The following is a 21,931-nucleotide window of genomic DNA, read 5'->3' as shown; positions in this document are numbered from 1 at the left end:
AACTTTGAAGCCATTAAAGGCATATTTGAATTCTTCTCTATAAATAGATCACTTAGTAGAGTTTTAGTATAAGCTTAGTGTTTGCCACACTGGTGATATTGAAGCTTTTAACATGTTAGGCAACATATTCCTTGTATCAAACTTTATTTTTAAATTGGATCCATGATAGTAATATCAATGTATCAAATTTAGCTGAATTTTGGGCAATCTTGTGATTAGTTGTACAAGTAGTTGCTTCTTCCAGTAGATACAGTATTGATGTATTTTTCTTTATACTTGTGTAGATATGAGATTGGTGGCAAAGAGACAATTTTTGTGGTGCAACTTGAACTCAAATCACTTTTTGTAAAGTATGAGAAGACATCATTTTTATATAAATGGTTGTAATTACTTTGTAAACAACTCGGTTCAATGGTTTTAAAAGTATAATAGCTCTTTATTTCCTTTGTAGATTATATGGATGATTTTTTTATGGATGTGGTTGGAAATGAATGGATGATTTGTTTACGAATGTAGTTGGAATTGTATGGATAATTTGTTTATGGAAGTGGTTGGAAATGGACAGGTTAATGTAATGGCAAGTAAGAATTGGTGATGAAATATTTCATCACCTTATATGGTCAAATAAAAAAAATTACAAATGAAAAATCATTGGTTTGGTGACGCAAAATATTAGGTGATGAAAAATTTTCGTCACTTATTATTTTTATTGGTGATGAAAATATTTCGTCACCTATCATATTTTTATTGGTGACGAAAAATTTTCTTCACCAGGACATTCTATGACGGGGCTTTGGTGACGAATGAGGTTTCATCACCATATGTCTTTGGTGATGAAATAAGGACATGTGGTGACGAAACGTTTCGTCACCATAACCCACTTTTGTTGTAGTGTTAAATGATTATGTTGACTCGGATTTTGCTGGTGATCTAGATAAGCGCCGTTCTACTATGGGCTACATCTTTACACTTGCTAAAGCACTGGTGAGTTGGAGGTCCACATTGTAGTCCATTGTTGCATTGTAAACCACTGAAACTGAATACATGGCTGTGACTAAAGCCATTAAGGAGGCTATTTGGCTACATGGTTTTGTTGAAGACTTGGGAATTTATCAAGAGCATGTCTCTGTATTTTGTCTTAGTTAAAGTGTTATTTATTTAGCAAAGAACCAAGTCCATCACTCTCGAACTAAACATATTGATGTTCGCTTCCACTTTGCTCATGAAATTATTGATGAAGGAGATATTCTTCTTAAAAAGATTGGGATTGTAGATAATCCAGCTGACATGATGACTAAGCTAGTTCCTTTGCACAAGTTCAAGCATTGTTTGGATTTGACTGGCGTTTGCAATTTGTGATAGCCCTTAGGGGCTTTGGTGGTGATGATGAAGAACTTTCGTTTGTGTGGTTTGATTGGAGTCAAGCCAAGGTAGATATTTGTGAAGTCGGTGGCTTGAATTCAACTTAAGCTATGATTGTTTTGGAGTGCTGTACAAGACTTGAAGGCTATTTCATTGCCAACACTATTTTCGTACAAGTCTTGATTTCCTATTTCATGTGCAACACTATTTCCTAATAGTTTTAGGACTAGTATTCATAGTAGTTTTGGTGCAAACCAATCACACCTAGCTGGCTCACTCTAGTATATATAGGATATAGGTGTTGCAGCAATTGAAGAGAGAATTGTAGAGTGAAATAGAGAGATTGGTTGCTGCATATTTGTGAGAGTTCTCTAGTTTAGAATAGGATTCAAGATTTTCTCTATTCTTTGTTATTTGTGAGAAAGCTATTGGGTGTATTGGGGATTGGGTGTGTGTGAGAATATTGATACACCAACTTGTATATCTCCATATTTGATTAGTGGAATTTCTTCGTCGTTGCCCATGGACGTAGGCCAAAAGCCGAGCCACGTAAATCCTTGGTGTTCTTTTGTTTGTGTGTGTTTGTTTATTTTCTGATTTTGAGTTTGCTTTGTTCTTATTGTTTATTTCTTGGAGATCTTTCTATAGTCATAATATTTTCACAATCAATTTTTAGGTGGGAGAGCTATTTGGAGGTGCTTTCCTACAACAAGAGAAGTTGAGAGAAAAAAAAAGGCAATTAAAAGGAGAGAAAAAAAAAAAAAAGGTTACAGGTAGTAGCTAGATTTTTAGAACAATTTTGTGTGTAATCAATCAATATATATATATATATATATATATATATATATATATATATATAAAACCAAAACCTTTAAAGCTCTCACAATTTTCCACGTCAGCACAATATTTTAAAAAGAAAATTCTAAAACCCAAAAAAAAAAAATTCTAAAACCAAAAATAAAAACATAAACGCAAAATACTTTTCTAAAACCTTATAAACTGCTCTGCCATTCCCCCACATGCAACCTTTTCCTTCCTCTGCCTTTTCCTTCCTCCAAAATGCAGACTGCCGTTCCCCCACACGCAAAACGCAGCTCAACGGCTCCACTTTTAGTCCAAAACGTAAGCCACCATCAGCCCTTCTCTCCCACAACTCAACGGCTCCACCTTCTCCGGCACCACCCTCCTCCAGCTCTACATTTGTCAGCACTACCCATCTCTCACCCTCAGTTCTTCTCTCCCACAACGCTGTCGACACCTGGGTTTCTACCACCGGGTTTGTTGTTGGGTTCTACCCCTATCAAATTTTTATTTTTATTTTTGGTAGCTAATTTGAGTTTGGGGTGAATTTGAAGAGAAATTCGAGTTTGGTTTTGAGAATATATGCTTATACATGATTGTATTTTGATTGAAATCAAAGAAGCCCTAACACCCCAAGGTAGAACAACCCCACTTGAGGGTGTGGCTGAAGAGAATAGAATCCCAACCCTTCACCCTCGAAGTGTTTGACAAAATTCCTGAGCCAAACTGAAAAAGGGGCTTTGGCTTGGAGGCATGACGCTTCCTTTCCTCTTTCTCTTTTGTCTTAATTTAAGGGTTTTTTTTTTTTTTTTTGCAGAGCTTCCACGTCTTCTTCTTCTTCCTTTGGATTGGATTTCTAGTATTGGTCTTTACTACTCATTTGATCTGTAGAGTTGATTTCGCTTTTGAGTCTGTTTGATCTGTGTGTATATTTGTGTTCTGTTTGTGTATATGTGTACATAATATGTATGTATTTAAGCTTCGTTGAAATTAATGCTACGTGTTTCATATTGTTCTGTCAGTTTTGTATTCTGTGACTAGGTTTCTATGTTTGTGTGGTTGGCTTCAATGTTTTGCTTAATGAAATGATTTCATTGATTTGGGACATGAAATTTTCTGAACTCTATTTTTAGTTTTTAATTGCCTTGATTTAAAGCTTTGAGAACTTCTTATTTGTTCACTTGATTGTGGTTTACTTTTATGCCAAAATGAGTTGTGCTCAGAAAAGATGTATTTTCTTTTGGGGAAAACAGAGATTCTAATGTAAAGTTCACATTGTTTGTAAATCAGTGTAAGCTGATATATGTTTTGTGAAAGTCCCCTATTTTGGATTGGTAAAAATTAGATGTGAAGAATAAAGGGGTTTTTGCTGAATTCGTTTATTTTTGTTTGTGTTGTTAGGAAGTGGAAGGATATTGTGGATGAATTAACATGGGGAACACACATCCTCTACTTTAATGGGTAACACTGATTGTACTATTTGGAATGAATTTAATTTCAGTTTCTCTTTTGAGTAAATAACTGAGTGCAGATTGCATTATAGAAAGTAAGTTAAAATTGGTAATTGTTGTTGTTGGCAGCTGATGGAGACTCACCTCAGCAGAAAGTTACTCAAAATGGTTATAAGTTGCTATAAATTTTTTTGGGTTATCTTTGAATTACAGCAGGTACTGTTAGTGAGAATTTGTATTGCAACTCCCAACTAGAACTATGAGTTATAATTTTGTTAATAGAGAACTATAAGCATTTAGAATTTTGGTTTAGAGTAATGATTTTTACTAATAAGTTCTTTGGAATTTTGGTTTTCTTTTTAAAATTTTCTTATTGAATAGATGTATTGAACACATCTTTTATATGTATGTAGGATTGACCTATGTAAGCTCCACATACATATTCATATTGGTATATTCAATTTGTGTTTGCCTATTGGGATTGTGTGTGACCTTGGGTTTTTGCTATTTAATTGTTACTCTCTCTCTCTCTCTAAAGGCTAAATACTTTGATATGTTGAGTTATTTGGGTTTCGTTTGAATGGTTTCACTATTTTTTGTAGGTAATCTAGTGCCTATTAGGGACTATTGCTTTACTCAAATTTGTATCTGACGGCCCTTCTAAGAAGCCGTCAAATAGGTCTCTGAAAACCTGATTAGAGCATGATTTGGTCGCACTAATTCTTGCAAGCCTGAGTATGAGTCCTCCATGACCAGTGGTTGCACTTCAAATTTAAGGTTTTCTTTCTTCAATTATATTGAATTGAGAAATTCTAGCTCTTTGTATTATAGATTTATGTTGATATTGGCTAATTGTTTGATTAAATTTGTTTTCTCATGATCTATTCAACTGATACAATCCATGAACTTGGTTTCGTTGCTACAGATGTCAGTTTGTATGAAAGTGTGACTATTGTTGTCAAATAGCATTTGTTGGGCCGACTAATGAGCAAAAAAATGAAAACAAAAAAAAGAATAGAACAAAATGAGTTAAATGGGAATTGAAACATGTTCTAACACGTCTCCAGTACACCTAACAATATCAGCAATAAAATGTGTTAAATGGGAATGAAAAGACTATTTTTATTCCCATTTACAACTTGTACATCACGGCGTGTTAGGTGTATTGCAAAGAATCTTTTCATTCCCATTTAGAACATGTACACCTCCTGCTTGAAAAAAATCTCACTCCCTCTTGCTTTATTTATTTAGAATTTGATAGTTATACTCTCGCATTATTTTAAGTCAACTTCATGGTCTGTGTCTCTTGGTTTTAGTTGTCATAGGAATTGCTAACACACTGAAACACCACCCGTGCTCTCATCCTACATTAAAACAAAAAATGTTATTGACTATTAACTAACCAAGCATGGCAAGTATCCAAGAAAATAATATAGTAACATTATCCCATTGCTTTCAATTTATTTCTCCTTCCCCCAATTCCACACAGATACTTTGACATATTTGATCAAACAAGTCCATGCATTACACCACAATGACTCACTAAATGCATTGTATGTACTTGTGGTAGATTTGGTTTTGAATTAGAATTGGTTTTGTAGTGGTTGAAACCCTAATTTGGGTCCATTTCTATATACAACCCTTTATATACATCCATTTGTAAGGTTTTTGTTTTCCCTTTTGAAAATTTGGATTTTAAATATAACTTAGGTTTTGATGTTGTGGTGGATTGGTTTTGATTTAGGAAATTGGATTAGTCTATGGTCAACATAAAAGGGGTTGCCTAAGAGATCATTTGGGAAGAACATGCACTTGGCATTAATTTGTAAAGCATATTTTGTTGTTGTTGTTGTTTTTTTTTTTTTTTTTTTCATGCAGTTTTGTGGACAATTATCAGTGAGTATTAAACTCTTATGAAGGAGTGGTGTTCCTTTGCAAAGCAGCCAATAAATATAAAGCTATCAACTTCATTTTCTTTTGTTCTTCAATGAAGATGAGGGGGATGCATGTTCACAAAGTTTGAGTCGTGAGCCTCAAAAGTTTGATTCCCTTGCTCTTTCTTATTTCACTTTTATGCTATTGGTTAAATGATTTGTGAAGCTTTTCTTTAATTTACAACCTCTCTCTTTTAGTTTATTTGATTGCAACTTAGAAAAGGGAAGAAAGAGAGAGAGAGCGAGTGGCAGCAGCCCAAGGAAAGAGAAAGAAAGAGATATGAAGAGTATGTTGGGAGAGGAGCATTGAAGAAGAAGAATGAAGAAAAATTGAGAGAGGGAAGGGAAAATGCAAGAAGCATAACAGAAAGTCAAAAACATAAAATTTAGTGCTATATACAAAGACTATAAAATTTAATGCTATATACAAAGGCAAAAGAACACCTCAATCAGAATGAGAAAGGGTTTGTTCCTTATCTCACTTATTTTTTTATTCATTTAGTATTTTGGATTTTTCAAATTTAAATTTTGAATGTTTTTTTTTTCCTTTATGATTTAATTTTGGAATTTCGTACTTTCAAATATTTATTTAACTACCTTTTTCTTTTAATGTGAGGTTGATTAATTAAATATATATTTAACTATTCCGTGCATCGCATGGGTTAGCGACTAATTTGCTATAATTTGATTAAAAAAAAAAAAAGATAGAAAGAATCGGCTGCTAATGCTAATAGTAGGATGCAACAAATGAACATCTAACTTAACTTTTCGGCTAAGTTATTCATTTTTCAACTAGCCATTGATTGAAGTGATATCTTCTATCAACTAGCTAGTTATTTCTTGGCAACCCATGAGGGGACAAACCATTATGACTTCACCCTCAGTGGTAACATACCATATATAGCCACTCATTACAAAACTCTCGCTTTCACTCTACAAGTGGAGTGAACTAATTCTTATTCTCTTAAGTTGCAAAAGAATAATTCTTACTAAGGGGGAAAAACATATGGTTAACATGTTTCACGGAGAAAAGAAGTACTACTAAACTAAAAGTCTAAAACATTTCTAATGATTATTAGTTCAGCCAGATGATTTTCCTTGTGTTGTAATAACTGCAACAGGGTGTAAATCTCAAGAAACTGGTAGCAACTGGCGCTGATTCTGCAATTAATGAAGATTGTTTTCCTAAAAAAGACAACCTAAGGTTTCTTAATAGGATTTTGTTAATGAATGTTTTGAGGTAGTGATTAAGATGTATTTAATTTAATACATTATTAAATTATGTTTATCAGAGGCGGAGCTAGGAATTTAGGTCGGGGGCAAGATTAAAAGATAAGATTGAAAGTAAAAAACTAATCTAAAAAAAATTTAAACATGAATATTAAAAGTACGCAATATACCTATGAATATTTAAATGTGACTCAATGACTTGAATGCTTTTAAAAACTCAGCTTGAATACTTTTAAAAACTCAGCAGAAGCTCTAATAGCTTATTTGGATGGAGAGGGAATATAGGGAAGTAGAGTAGAGAGAATGATAGTAAGTTAAATTATTTTATTTGGATTTTTTTAAGAAAGGAGGGGGAGACTAATTCTAACTACTTCTAATTCTTCATATTTAATTCTCCAAAATTGAAGAGATTTTGAGAGAGAGTAGAGCTTAGAAGTGCTGAACCAAATAAATTATCAAATCTACCCTTATTATATTAACAAAATTACAAATTATAAAAAGACTAATTATCTTCCCTTAATTTAAAAAAAAATTCAAAGATTTTTTTTTTTTTTTTTAATGGGAGGCGTGCTTTATACTGTATTATATATACTTTTTTTTTTGTTTTTTTTTTTCGTTTTTCAGAGTCCTACTAGTATTAGGCTGCTGTGATTCCTTATAGGCATATAGCATTAGCAGTGGGGTTATTTTTTTATTTTTTATTTTTTAAACATTACTAGATGGGACCAATAGTTTTATGTTAAAGTTATAGTAATTTTAGAGTTCTATTAGTTAAGGCTGTTGAGTTCTGAACCATGTAGCTTTTGGCTGTTCCCAATAAATAGAAAAGTTATTTTTGTCTTTTTTTTTTATTTTTTTATTTGAGAAACGTTATTTTTGTCTTTTGTGTAAAAAAATTGAAGTTCCGCGGGTGGGCGGGGGGGGGGGGGGGGGGGGGGGGGGGGAGTGGTGGTGGTGGTGTGGGGGGCAGGTGTCCCCCCCTCGCCCCCCGTTCCCTCCGCCCCTGACACATATTAACTGAAAGATCAAAAGAAGCATTATTAATTGAAGAGTTCGCAATTATGGATGAAATAGTCTCTAAAAATTTATTGCACATGGATATGTCTCAACTCTCACCTGTGTTAATTGTAGTACCTTTTATGAATGGACCAAAGACAAATTACATTACCCTACAAATTTTTTAACAGTGAAAAACAGATCTGTACAATTAATGTTGGACTTTTCAATAAGGAAAATGCTATATAATGGTTAAATGGTTATCTTCAGAAGAATTATAGTTGCAGCTTAATTGTTTCATCTCATTTACAATTCTGTGGTAAACAATGGCTGAATCAGTGTTGTGCAAGAAGAAACTAGAGGGCAAGGTGGTCATAGTAACCGGTGGCGCAAGTGGCATTGGAGAGACAACCGCACATCTTTTTGCTAGTCATGGTGCACGTATGGTGGTGATCGCTGATATTCAAGATGAATTAGCCCAAAGTGTTGTTGAATCCATTGGCTTGAACCTTGCTAGCTACATCCATTGTGATGTTACAGATGAAGAGCAAGTCAAAGCCATGGTGGAATGGACGGTCCAAAATTATGGGAAACTAGACATTATGTTCAGTAATGCTGGAATTTTCAGTAGGTCTAATCAGACCATTCTTGATCTGGATTTTTCAGCCTTTGATCACCTATTTGCAACCAATGTTCGTGGCATGGCAGCTTGTGTAAAGCATGCAGCAAATGCTATGGTCAAAGGGCACGTTAGGGGAAGCATTGTGTGCACTGCTAGTGTAGCTGCTAGTTGTGGTGACAAGAAGCACATTGATTATTTCATGTCAAAGCACGCAGTGCTTGGGCTGGTTCGATCGGCTAGCCAACAGCTTGGGGAGCATGGGATCAGAGTGAACTGTGTATCACCTTATGTGGTTGCTACACCAATGGCATGCCATGCGCTTGGGATGGATGCTGAGCAAGTGGGAAAACTCTACGAGGACCAGTTAGTATTTAAAGGGGTTGTATTGAAAGCAAAACATGTGGCCGATGCAGTGTTGTTTCTTGCATCTGATGATTCTGAGTGTGTCACTGGGCATAACCTAGTGGTGGATGGTGGTGTCCTAGCTAAATAATCAACTTCCAAAACCCAGAGTTTCATAAGAAAAAAAGAAAGAATGAATAATTTAAGAAGCTTTGAACTCTATATATCTAGAAAACTTGTTTAGGTTTTGGATTGTGTCCAGTCTATATCTATCGTTTGATGATTTCTCTCGAGCAAATGGATTGTGCAATTAGCAAATAAATGTAAGTGTCCCTATTCCCCTTTTCTTTCTTGTTAATTTCCTTCTAGTCAATAAGCAATGCTACTTTGACTAGAATAATGTAAAATAGACTATATATTAAGGTTTGCGATTAATGATTATCCCAGTGTACTCATATCCGTTTTCATTTTATTATGGGTTCTAGCTACATCTCTTCCCTCCAAAGGAATGCCGTGGTTCTGGAAGTTTAGTGGGATTATGTTGTCATTCATTATAGGTTGTGTGGCATGAGACTTAGAGCTTACTATTATGGGAAGATTTAAAATTGGGATCTAAGAGCATTAGTATCAGGTATGTCAAATGCTAAATGCTGAAATTTTAGTATTTGACACACTAAACACTAAAACTTATGCCTTATCATTAGCCAAATCCCAAATTGCTTTACAACATGTTGTTAGGGTACTTTTTTTTACACCTAATTTTATTTGAGTACTACCTATTTATTTTCAAACACCACTAATAAGTTATCGGGTTTTCCCAAATATTTTTTACTCTATTATTATGTTAATCACAAATGTTTCATATCTTATTATCTAAATTGGGTTATGATATAAAATATCACAAAAAAGCTCAAAAACTCATATTTTATCCAATTTTATTATCATTATTTAGCTAAGCCTAAAACCGGCCCTATGAACCCAATAAACATATCCTATTTTAAACTCATGACAATTTATTTATCCAAAACCTGATTCTCATTGGCAATATCAAAACCCAGTTCTCGCTGGCAATATTTAAAGCTCAATTTCCAAAGCTCAATTCTCATGACAATTTATTTATCCAAAGCCCAATTCTCATTAGCAATATCAAAACCCAGTTCTCGTTGGCAATATTTAAAGCTCAATTTCCATTAGCAACATTAAACTCAATTCTCATTAGCAATATTAAAGCACAGTTCTCACTGGCAATATTTAAAACCCAATTCTCATTGGCAATATCAAAGCCCAATTTTCATTGGTAATATCAAAGCCCAGTTCTCGCTGGTAATATTTAAAACCCAATTTTCATTGGTAATATCAAAACCCAATTTTTATTGGTAACATCAAAACCCAATTCTCATTGGCAATATCAAAACCCAATTCTCATTAGCAACATCAAAACTAAATTCTCATTGGCAATATCAAAAGTCCAACTTACGTTTGCACTATTAAAAGGCCAAACTAACTACTTGGCACTATTCTATCAAAAGGCCAAGGTTATTAATACTTGGCAAAATACTATATTATGATTATTTCACTTAAAAATCCAATAATGAACAATACTTTAGATTCTTAAACATATTATTATAATATTACAAGCTCATGGAATTTATGAATTATCTATTCTCAAAACCCATGGCAATCATTTTATAAAAGTCCATGGAAAGTTATGTTTATTAGACTCATGACATTTATTTATTTCATATTATAAACTCATGTTCACTATCTATCTTACATCATAACATTCATAATATTTATTACCGAAACTCATAGTAATTATTCATCGATCCTACATTTCCATTATGATTATCTATAGTGAAACTCATGAGAACATCGCATTATTCCATTATAGTGGATGTTACCATATTTATTTAAAACTCATGGTAAATATTATTCTCAAAAACAATATTGGAGGTCATTATTTAAAAAAGCCCTAAAGAAAATATCATTTACAAAGTAATCCATAGTAAAAATTATGAGAAACTAAACAAGTTGTTATTTAAAGCCCATGAGAATAATACCCAAAATCTATCATAAATATTTATTAAAACTCATGGATTCATTTTATTTCTACTAACAGTTAAAGCCCATGAGGAGTAAAAAACCCAAAGCAAAGCATGTCTTTAATGCCAATTTTGTAGGCCCAAGAATCTCATGAAGTAGGGAACAAGCCCAATCAAAGAAAGGGCCATGTGGCCCAACTAAAAGTACTGAAATGGAGCAAAGTTCCAGCCCAAAAAGGTCCCCAGCAAGAGGCTTGAAAGTGGGCAACTAGCCCTTGTTTATCCCTAACCAAAAAACAATTAGAGATCCCTACAAGAGAACCAAGCCTTTGAGGATGAACTAGGGGCTATCCCATCAGTTTTCTGCCATCCTCTACCTATCGTGAATAGTGCTCGAGGGCTATCATATCAGCTGAAGTCTAAAGGATGATGAAACTCCATCATCTTCCTCAAGACTGTACCTCCAACGAAAGGAGAGCTGAAACCAAGTTATCCAAACCTCAACAAATTGATGCTATAAATGTTAAAAATGTTCAAGACATGATTCATGTGCCAAACCCATGAATCCTAAAGGGGAAAATTTGGGAACATGGTTTGGAGGGTAAAAAGGGATCTTCAGCGGAACCCTCTGAAGTGGACTTAGAGTTTGACACTTGGCTTAGGGTGTTGAATCTTACTTCTTGAGGGACCGAATCTCAGTTGTAGCATTAGGATTCATTTCTGATACATGCCTTAATCCCATTAATTAGGCTCAGTCCCAGAAATCCTGGCATTTAATGCAAAGCATTCTAAAATCCCATCATTAACCAAAGAAGCAAGGCAACCCTAAAGTAAATCTCCTACTTCTGACCAAAAATCCTAGGAAGATTAACCTTGATTCACTACCTCTGATTAGTCATACGTTTTTTGGATTCTTGTTGATTAATGCTTCTCTAAAGCTCCATTATAAAAACATACACACCTCAGCCCATAGCAGGACAGCTACCTTTTCTAAAACTCTTGGTTTGTTTACTACTTTGCTCGTGGTTTAGCTTTCCTCAAGCTCACCACTCATCATCCTTAGCCCACACTCATCTAATCTCAGATACTCTTTTCTCCCTTTCACACAATCACAACTCATAAATGTCTCTTAACTAGTCATAAATAGCCCACCACTCACAAAAAGCCTTAATCTTAGTATTAATCCCATTTCACTCACTCAAAATGGCTCACATTCACCTCATTCATGCCTTATAAATACACACTCACCAAAATCTTAGTTTAATACTTGCTGAATTGAGCTGGGATCTCTCTCTCCCTTCATTCCATCCTATTTTTCCTCTTTTATTTGTAACTATGAAACATTTAATCCTTATTTAGTATTATTATGATGAAGGCCATAATGTTTGGAAACTATGGAAGTTTTCCCTCATGTTAACTTAATAATAATAAGGACAACATATGATTTTTACCATGTAAACACACTTATTTACCTGAAATCACTCTACCGTTGGAGATAATACCGTATCGCTAGATGATTGATTTGAACTATGATGTTGTAAGATGACTAATAATATAACAAACTAACAATAGTAACGTGTTTATTGTGCTTTATTATTGTCTTCTTGTTAGGGTGCAGCCTCTATCTTTTGCTTGGGCGGATTTACATGACACCGAAAGCCTTTGGGCTTTATTTCAAGGGCTCATCATCGAGTTTAGGCCTGGCTACCCCATATTCTATTTGGGAACATCTAAATTTTCCCCTCAACACACGCAATAGAAGTAACAAGTTGTAAAAAAAAAAAAAAAACAAAAAAAAAAACAAAAAAAAAAACAAAAAAAAAAACAAAAAAAAAAACAAAAAAAAAAAACAAAAAATATCTCTTCTCTCTCATTCCCCTCTCTCTTTTCTTTTTTCTTTCTTCTATCTTCTATCTTCTCCCTCTCAGATAATCTCTCCTCTCTTGTCCCTCTCCCACCATGGTTGTGGGTTTTTTTTTTAGATTGGCTGTTGTGGCGGTGGTGGGGTTGAGATTGACTAATGTGGCAGTGGTGGGGTTGAGATCAACGACTATTGGTGCTTGGGTCTTGTTTATGAGGTTGAGATCAATGGCTAGGTCTTGTTTTTGCTCCACTAGTCGGTTTAGATCAATGGTTAAGATCGGCGAATCCCCACCAATGGCAATTGACCTCTTTGTCTTTTGTCTCTTCTATCTATTTCTCGGTTTTTTTTTTTTTTTTTTTTTTTTTTTTTTTGCACTTGTTTTTCTCATCTAGGACTGAAGCTCTCTCTATTGGTGGGTTCCGATGGACGATGGACGATGGTGGAGGGTTGTGGGGGTGATAGACAGTGGTGCTTGAGCTTTTTTTATTTTTACTTTTTGTAAATTTTTTAATAAATCTAAGATTTTTTTTTTTAAAGATAATTTTAATGTGGTGTAATTTTAAAATAGAATATGTGATGCAAAGTGTATTGTAAAATTCTATGCTAAAATTGATATAGTACGTTTTTGTGTTAAAATGATATTTGACATAGTAAACCTAATGCCAATGCTCTAAGGGTGTTGAATTGAGGGTATGTACAAGAGATGAATCCTCTAGCTCTCAACTAGACATGGCGAAACGGGTTGGTATTTTCTAACTTGACCTGAATTTAAATTTATTGATCCGAATAGAAAATAGGTTGACCTGTGACCCTACCCATTTTTTGCAAATCAACCTTGACTCGACCCAATTAACCTGTGACTCAACCCTTTTTTTCAAAAAAAATTTGGAAAAAAAATAAAAATAAAACATAGTTGGCTTACTTTGGGCTTTACACTGCACAATCCAAACTCAATTAACAAATAATATAATTCACGTTATTTTTTATTTCTAAAAAAAAATCAATTTTTTAAAATATTTTTTTGGATGATGCCACTTAAAAAAAACACACACACATTTTTATATTTTAACACCATTAAAATGCAATGGCTTCAAGAAAACAATTGAGATTTTTATTTAGTTGCATGCAAACAAATTGATGATTGCATGCAATAAGTAAATACCAAAAAAAGAAGTAGTAAATATTGAGACATTCTTCTTACTTGAATAACATAATAAGTAAAGATTTTTAGATATCAAATGATAAAGTAAATACCAGGATAATTTGGTTGCAGTAGACTTAAAAACATACATTTGAAACTATAAATATGAATGAGAAGTATTCAAAAGTGTGAAAAGAGTAAAACTGAAGTATATTTATAAAATTGACATAAATTATGGATGCTTAGACTGTTTTTTTTAACCATCCATGGTCAAAATAAAAGGCTTTTACATTTGAAAGATGACAATAACCATGTATTTTATTTAGTTTAAGAATGTAAGTTCTCCCTGTTTATACTTGTACTTCGGATGTATTAATGAGTATGTAGCTATCTATTTGATTTCTCCCTAAGCCTTATCCTTTGTTAATTGAGAGAGAGAGAGAGAGAGAGAGAGAGAGAGAGAGAGAGAGAGAGAGAGAGAGAGAGAGAGAGAGAGAGAGAGAGAGAGAGAGAGAGAGAGAGAGAGAGAGAGAGAGAGAGAGAGAGAGAGAGATTTTTTATTTTTTTTTAAACAAAAGAAACAATTCTTCTCAAAAGCAAGGGTTGAAATAACAATCAATATTTTCTGATATGCTTCTATACATTCACTAGGACTTCTAGACTAATAATAACTTACATTTCGATACAAAAACATTTTATAAAAATAAAATACTTGACGAAATACAACTAAAAATACCCTCTAGCCAAGCTTTCAAAGAAAAAAAAATCACCCTCTAACCAAATATGCATGATAATTGAAAAGGATACTTTGGAAAGCAAATAGACGCAACTAATAACAAGATCATTTAAAATTTGTATAGTTTTCTGAATTCATTCTTTCAGTTGAAAAAGACTATTCAAAGTGCATACTGTTTGTTGCATTTGTAAACTAAAAACATACATCTTTCCGATGGTGTATGGCTTGCGGATTAATTATTTTGGATTAATTCATTCTATTTTTGCAAGTTATTCACTTGGTCATGAGTAGGGCTGACCACGGGTCGATTCGGGTCAAGTTTGGACTCAACCCGGACTCAACCTACTCAGGTCGGGTGGGAGAGGAACAGACTCGCAACTGACCACTAATCACCATGGGTCGGATCGGATTCTAAAAAACGATCGGTCAGTTCGGTTGAAACTGATGAATAGTGGTGACGAGTGGAGGAGAATGAAATGTTGTCTAATCTAGTTGGAGGAGAGCGAAACGTCACCAATCTGAGCTTAAACATTGTTGGATCTAAGGCAAACTTACCGATCTAAGCTTCAACGTCACCGATCTGAGCGGTTTTTTGAAAAATATCTTCGGATCTGAGCCAAAATAACCGGATCTAAGTAGATTTGAGAAAAATCGTCGCCAGATCTAAAAGAAAGACGGCTAATCATCGCCAGATCTGAACAGAGGATGGTTCATTTGAAGTGGTGGTCGGGCAGGTCGGGTGGCTGGGGTTTTAAAGGAGAAAACCCACCACTTGACCAGCCAGAATCAAGTTTGGAGGGTTGAGACCTGCCGCCAACAGCCAGAGTCGTTGAATTGGGCGGCAAGCAGGTCAGCCTGGGCGGGTTGCTCAGTTTGGTTGGATAAACGGGTTACTTCCCTAGTCATGAGAGACTTCGGTGTCAAGCTCTCCTAGTTGGAAAACACTTGTCCTTTCCCCTGGCTAGTTAAAAAAGACTCTCCCTCAAGTCTTTGCTTGCTTTTTTCTTCATTGGATGGTGAATGATAGAAACATTAAAAGTTGCTGAAACGTCATAATCCCTTGGAAGCTTGAATTTGTATGCATTTTCACCAATTCATTGAAGAAATTTAAGAGGACCATCAACCATAGGCATTAGTTTAGCATGACGCTCTTTTGGTAAGCTCCTTTCATAGATGAATCCTCGTCAAATATCCTTAAAAACTACTGGTTTTTTTCCGTAAAAATTCTTAAACACCACCTTAACTTTAGAGCTGTGGCTATCATACTTCTGAACTTTTATTTTAGTCAATTTACTCCCTTAATTTTACACATGTGCCAAATTGATACTTTTGTTAAGTTTACCATTTAAATAAATTAAAGTCTCTCACGTGACACCCACGTGGACAAGATTAACCAAACCCAAATTAATGAGAGAGAGAGAGAGAGAGAGAAGGACAGGATCTTTCAATTGAACCACAGCAAATCTGGTGCGGAGCCGTTTGACAGCTACAGCCACCTAGCCTGCTCTAATCTGGTGCGGTGAAGACTACTACCCGATGAAATCATGGCCATGTTGTGCGCCATAGGGATGGAATTTTGAATGTTGTTCTTCTGAATTTTTATTTTTATTTTTATCTTAAAGACATTTCTTTACAACAAACAAAAAGAAACAAGGGATACAACAGGTCAAGCTACTGAAATTTGGTTCATGGCTAAGTTGATTTGCTGATAAGATAATAAGGTTTTGTGAACATAATTTATTAGTAGAATAATCTTTTTTTTTGGGATAATGGAATAATCCAGACTTAACAAATTACTGGCCTTAGTTAACTTAAATGGTAAAATGAACAAAAGTATTAATTTGGTATATGTGTAAAGTTCAGAGAATAAATTGGCTATAAAAAATTTTATAGAGTGTGATGACCATTACCTTAAAGTTTAAGAGCATCACGGTCCCTAGCTTTTTTGTCCCTTATGTGAGTCATAATTTTTTACTGTTGTTGCTTACCTGCGTTAATCTTGCAAACTAAATTTGGATTAATTAATTACTCAGTTAAGTCAAAATTGATTAAATTCAATAGCAAGCCACATGCATTAGGGTCTAAACAAGTAACTTTCATTTTAAATTCTCAAATTGAAACATAGCCTTTGATTTGGAAATTAGTTCTCTTGGGACGTTGCTTTTGTATGGAACAAGCAGGCGATGTACATGTATGTACTAAAAGATTTCTTCCACTGCTCTTTTGGTGATACTCTTCGGTTCCAACAAATTGAATCCCACTTGTGTGACTCAATTTATGTACTAAAAGATTTCATGAAAAAATTATTTGTATTGTTGGGTTTTGATAAAAACCCAATTAGTTCGAGAAGGAATATGCATAAAAAATTCAAGTCTTTCGTGCAAGAACTCTTTCATAATGGATGGTCAAAATCTGAGGCAACTTGTCTGCATGTAATTCAATAATTCTAAATTTTTTTAGTAGGTCAAATCAGGCGATTCTTGATATTCATTTTTCAAGCTTTAACCACATATTTGCAATCATTGTTCCGGCATTGCAGCTTGTATAAAGCATTCAGCAATTGCCAAGGTGTATGTAACGCCCCAAATATTTTTCTTTAAAGCAATTTTCTTTTGAAAGAGAATAATATCTGAATTGGAGTTCATCTTTTTATTTGTGTGTTTAACTATTTTAGGGGGGGACTTATGAATACTTAAGTGATTTATGGGGCCAAATGAAATATGGGAGGAACCTTAAGGGTGAAGTGGTAATTTACCACAAGATATTTTGGGGGCAAACTTGTAATTAAGCTCCTCCCATAAGTCAGCTATCCTCCCCCCCCCCCCCCCCCCCCCCCCCCTTTTTTCTTCCTCATTTCACGTTGATATCTCTCTCCCTCTTGACCAGCTGCCCCTTCTCTCTATTTCTCTATCCTTCTATCTCACCCACCCACCGAAACACACACAAACATTCTATCTCCCATCTTCTTCATCATTTTTTTCCTCCTCTCTAGTTGAAATCTCCCTATTAGGGAGGATTATGTCTCCATTGATTCTCCTAGATGAGCCAAAACTCCATGAGATTTTGAAGTGCAAGAGACCCAAGGTTTTGAGATTCTTGGTGATGGACCGAGTGACGGGATTGGTTAATTTTGTGATGCCCGGTTGAGGTAACATTGGTTGGCTTTCCGAGGTAAGTAGCTTTTTAATGTAATATTTTTGAAAATAACCATGTTGTATAAAGCATTGCTTTTGGGTTAAACACATTTTGGGAAATTGTTTATGGAAACTATATTTTCCTAGAAAGCTTTTTGTTGTAATTTTAATGTATGTGATTATTTGTGAAAAGGGCATTATATTTGGTGATGTATATGGGGAAATGCATGATTTGTTGACATGGAAAAGATAAGCATTTTTTATAAAATTCCTGGGAATGGATTTTATGAATTTATTGCATTATTTGCAAATTCTAAAGATGCTTTATTTTAGCTTGTATTATTTGGGAAATTCTCACAAAATATTTATGACAAGAAATAGTTTAGAGGACTTTGAGAATATTGTGGCTATTTGGTTATGTAAATACTTTATGAAACTACGTGGAAGTGAATTGTGTATTTCAAATACTTTAACTTGTAAGCTTTTGATGTGGTTTTGTCATTGTGCCATGATATCGGTGATTACCTCATCTGTGTGATGGCCCGTCTGTGTGACGACTCCATCTGTGTGTCGACCCGTCTGTGTGACGACCCGTCTGTTTGACGACCCCGTCTGTGTGATGACCTTGTCATGTGACCTTGGGTGAGGTTTTTGGATTTGAAATGGTATTGGATATTTTATGGCTCATAATGAATAATATGTAGTTTCATAGTTACTTTGGGAAGCTTGGTGCTACAATATGTCTATCATTCTTGTCATGATGTTAAGGAAATTATTTTGCAGAATTCAAATGGAAATCCCCAAAATTATTGCATGTTTTTAAAATGCTCATTTTCATGAACTTGCATTTCCTCCACCCCCATTAATTATGCTACTTACATGGCTTTAGCTCATCCCACTCTCCAACAGTTTTTCAAATAAATTTGCTATACCTCGGGCATGGAGCTTGTTTTATTAGTGGTGATTGGAGAATTATGCTAATTGAGAGATTTATGCTATGATTGGTTGGTGACTCAATCTTGCAAAGTTTAACGAGATCATAATTAATTCTATTGGAGGTTAGATACTTAAGGTTTGTTAGCCTTAGGCTTTTTAGGCATAACTTCAATGTTGAGGTCGTGCATTCTAGAAGGGATTGTGGTTTGTGTTATCCATTTGGAGCTTTGATATATATTCATGCATTATTTGGAGGCACATGACTTGAGTTATAGTTTGTAAAAGTGTTATAGAGCTCTGACTTGTAATATGAAGATTTTAATATGGTTATTTATTCTTATCATGTGTCGAGGAGAGGGGAAAAAAAAATCTCTTACATTCTCGCTCTTAATGGTTCTTCCCTCACGCTTTGAAACCTTTTGGATTTGGGGTGTGACAGTGTATATGGTTGCTTGTTATCTGAGAAGAGGTGCATTGATTATTTTATGTCAAAAGCATATATGCTGTGCTTGGGTTGCGGTTCAATTAACAAGCAAGCAGTTTAGAGTGGGGTGCATGTGATTAGAGAGCATTTATTCTCACACACTCTTCAAAGTACATCATCAATACACATTATTTATTTCACCTTTTAAATGTGAACATTAGTAAATAAAATATATGTACATCAGGCATGAGATTATGAACATTGCCTATATAAAGTGTTCAATAACCAAGAATGAGACAATATTTTGCCAGTTTAGAGTGAACTACAATGATGATTAATTAGTGTGCTTGGGATCAATGGATCCGTGCAAGTTGAAAAACTTTATGAGTCATATTTAGGATCTGTTTGGATACCGCTTATTTTGCTAAAAACTAAAAATATTGTAACAAAATAATTAAATATGTGAATAGTACTGTGGGATCCAGTTTTAATTTTTTTTTTTTGAATATAGTACTTTTGGGTCCCATAAAAAATGCACGGGACCCACTGGAAAAGCATAATCCCACGTGAAACGCTCTTCTCAAAAAAATAAAAAAATAAAAAAATAAAAAATTTAAAAAAAAGGGGCCAAAACACAGACACTAATAAATATCAGTTGTATCCAAACGGGTGCTTAGTATTAAGAGAGGTTGTATTGAAAGCGAAACAAGTGGCCTTGACAAAACAAGTGCCCTAGTAGTGGGGATATGGCAGCTTCCCATTTTTTGTATAAATACTTCAGGTATAGTAAAACTCATTCAGCTTACATTCTCTGTCTATGCATGTTAAACTATGATTCAAGATCAGTTTAACCACCTGATGTTAGACTAACATGGCTTAATATTCTCCCACCCCTACAATTCATGCACTTGCAGATACAAAATAAGTTTTCTATTTAACAATAGCATAGTTGGATATATTCAGTAGGGTCTTGTTTCAATTTTCATGGCCAAATTCATAGAAAAAAAAATTGTGGACCTCAAAAAAAGGAGATATATGAATCAGATTATCAAAAACCATCGTAATCATGTCTCCTCATCACAATTGAGGTAGAAATCAATTCCTAGACATAGCAATTAACTACTTGAAACCAAGCTCCAAAAAATAGAAGTAAAAAAACCTAAATGTCTTTGTCCAGGAGAAACAAAAAAAACTCTACTTCACTAATTGCAAAGAACATTTAACAAAAAAAAAAAAGAAAGGAAATTATACCTGTGCTGTCAATAGAAGTGAACTAAGATAATGATCTCAACTTCTATTTTTTCAGCTTAATCGGATAATTCGCTTCAGGATACCTTCTGACTTTCTCGTAGCAATAATGTAACCAAGCTGGATGAACCAAAATCATTCTGTCCAGCTCCGCCTCTTGAGACTCCTCCTCTGTGGCTTCCAAAGTGATCACATGTGTCCAGGAGGTGAAAACACTCGTAGAGCAAATGGCTCCTAACTCCTCTGCCATCATCCAAAGACGCAAATTTTGGGGCTTGAAACCGAAAGGAAAAATACCTTCAAAGGTTAATTTACATCCTTGGAGTACCTGAAGGCGATCAAGTATCATTGTAACATCTCTATAAGCAAGACTACCCTTGAATTTTGGGTTGAAAAACAGTCTGTGGATTAGTTTGAGTTTCTTGAGAATGGTCGCGAGCACGCCGGTGGTCTCACCTTCATCATTGTTCATTGTAGAAAGAGATACAAGGTCATGGCTTGCATCAAAGTAATCATATCTCTTAACAAGAATCAGGTTATGTCGATGATTTCTCCACACACACTCGGTATCATCAAGAACAAGAACCATGCGTTGGTGTCTCATCACCAATAGAAGACTCTTTTCATCTGGGGCAAGTAAATCTTCACGTGCAATAATTCTTGACTTGAAGTAAACATTTTCAGGGACAAAAAACTCAGCCATTAACGATGCATAGCGTCGATCAGCACTTGTATATATGTACATCTCAAACATGGTACTTGCTTCTTTAAGAAAAGTGTGGACGAAAGGCCTCAACTTGAGCATCATCCCGTAATGTTTCAAAGGGATTAGGCCATCCTCTTTGATATTATGTTGCAAAAGTTCTTGACGGGTTTTGAGATGTTTGCGTTCTCCTGTTGTATGAAGCAAAGTATTATCCAAATCAAGAACTAAAACGAGCTTTCTATCGTTTAACAGTCTCTCTGACTCTACCTTCCGTATCCCATCAATTTCATCAGGGCTAAGCCACAAATCCTTGTCAATGTACATGAATACTCGACTCTTACAAACCATACACGCTCCTCTTTCGACACTAGGATGTGCACAAGTCTCCGTAGACTCTACCCTTTCAATCCCAATATTTGCTTTACGTGTATGAAGATTCAAGTTGCTGGATGAACTGGAAGCCATGGCTGATAAATCTTGTGGGAAGCCCTTCACGGAAATGATCTTCATGATGAATCTTGTATGTTTCTTTAGCCCAAGATTGTTGCAAGCTCTCTCTCTCTCTCTCTCTCTCTCTCTCTCTCTCTTATATTTGTGGATAACAGATTAGAACCAAAACGTCACCTGTGATTTGTGAACGTCCGTACTCGGTAGTGTTATGGAGTTTAGAGAACGCACTCTTATACCTTCCTTTTCTTCCTTTATTTACTTTTTTTTTTTTTAAATCATTTATTTTATTGTTGAGACTTTAACCGTATTATTATTATTTTTGAGAAACAGCTTTATCCGTATATTATAAATATTTTTTTTACTCTTCACTACAAAACTCAGGGGCATTAGGCCGCGTTTTTTTGGGCCGCGTTTCTAAAAACGTGGCCCCAGACGAACTAAAGCCACGTTTTTTAAAAACGCGGCTTAATGTAAATACAAGAGCCGCACTTTAAACGCAGGGCCATAGATCA

The 21,931-nt window shown here is 34.8% G+C and overlaps 3 protein-coding genes across 3 annotated transcripts; 2 read left to right on the top strand and 1 right to left on the bottom strand.

Moving 5' to 3' along the window:
• The first annotated feature begins 2,300 nt into the window (after positions 1-2,300).
• On the top strand, positions 2,301-3,993 carry LOC126702311 (uncharacterized). The gene is made up of 3 exons (XM_050400979.1): positions 2,301-2,638; positions 3,565-3,624; positions 3,744-3,993. Exons 1-3 carry the CDS (start codon positions 2,382-2,384, stop codon positions 3,745-3,747), a joined length of 321 nt encoding a protein of 106 aa, XP_050256936.1. The 5' UTR covers positions 2,301-2,381; the 3' UTR covers positions 3,748-3,993.
• Positions 3,994-8,067: 4,074 nt separating this feature from the next.
• On the top strand, positions 8,068-9,179 carry LOC126702137 ((+)-cis,trans-nepetalactol synthase NEPS1-like). Its single transcript, XM_050400782.1, has one exon. It carries the CDS (start codon positions 8,101-8,103, stop codon positions 8,887-8,889), a length of 789 nt encoding a protein of 262 aa, XP_050256739.1. The 5' UTR covers positions 8,068-8,100; the 3' UTR covers positions 8,890-9,179.
• An 11,130-nt stretch (positions 9,180-20,309) lies between these two features.
• Positions 20,310-21,434, bottom strand: LOC126704193 (RNA polymerase II C-terminal domain phosphatase-like 4). The gene has a single exon (XM_050403216.1). The coding sequence runs from the start codon at positions 21,432-21,434 to the stop codon at positions 20,310-20,312; it is 1,125 nt and encodes a 374-aa protein (XP_050259173.1).
• Positions 21,435-21,931: the final 497 nt, after the last annotated feature.

This window comes from Quercus robur, chromosome 10 (genome assembly GCF_932294415.1).
Source record: "Quercus robur chromosome 10, dhQueRobu3.1, whole genome shotgun sequence".
In the NCBI taxonomy this organism is placed as follows: domain Eukaryota; kingdom Viridiplantae; phylum Streptophyta; class Magnoliopsida; order Fagales; family Fagaceae; genus Quercus; species Quercus robur.
Note: the sequence above shows the minus strand (reverse complement) of the source record. Positions and strands in the feature narration are given on the sequence as shown.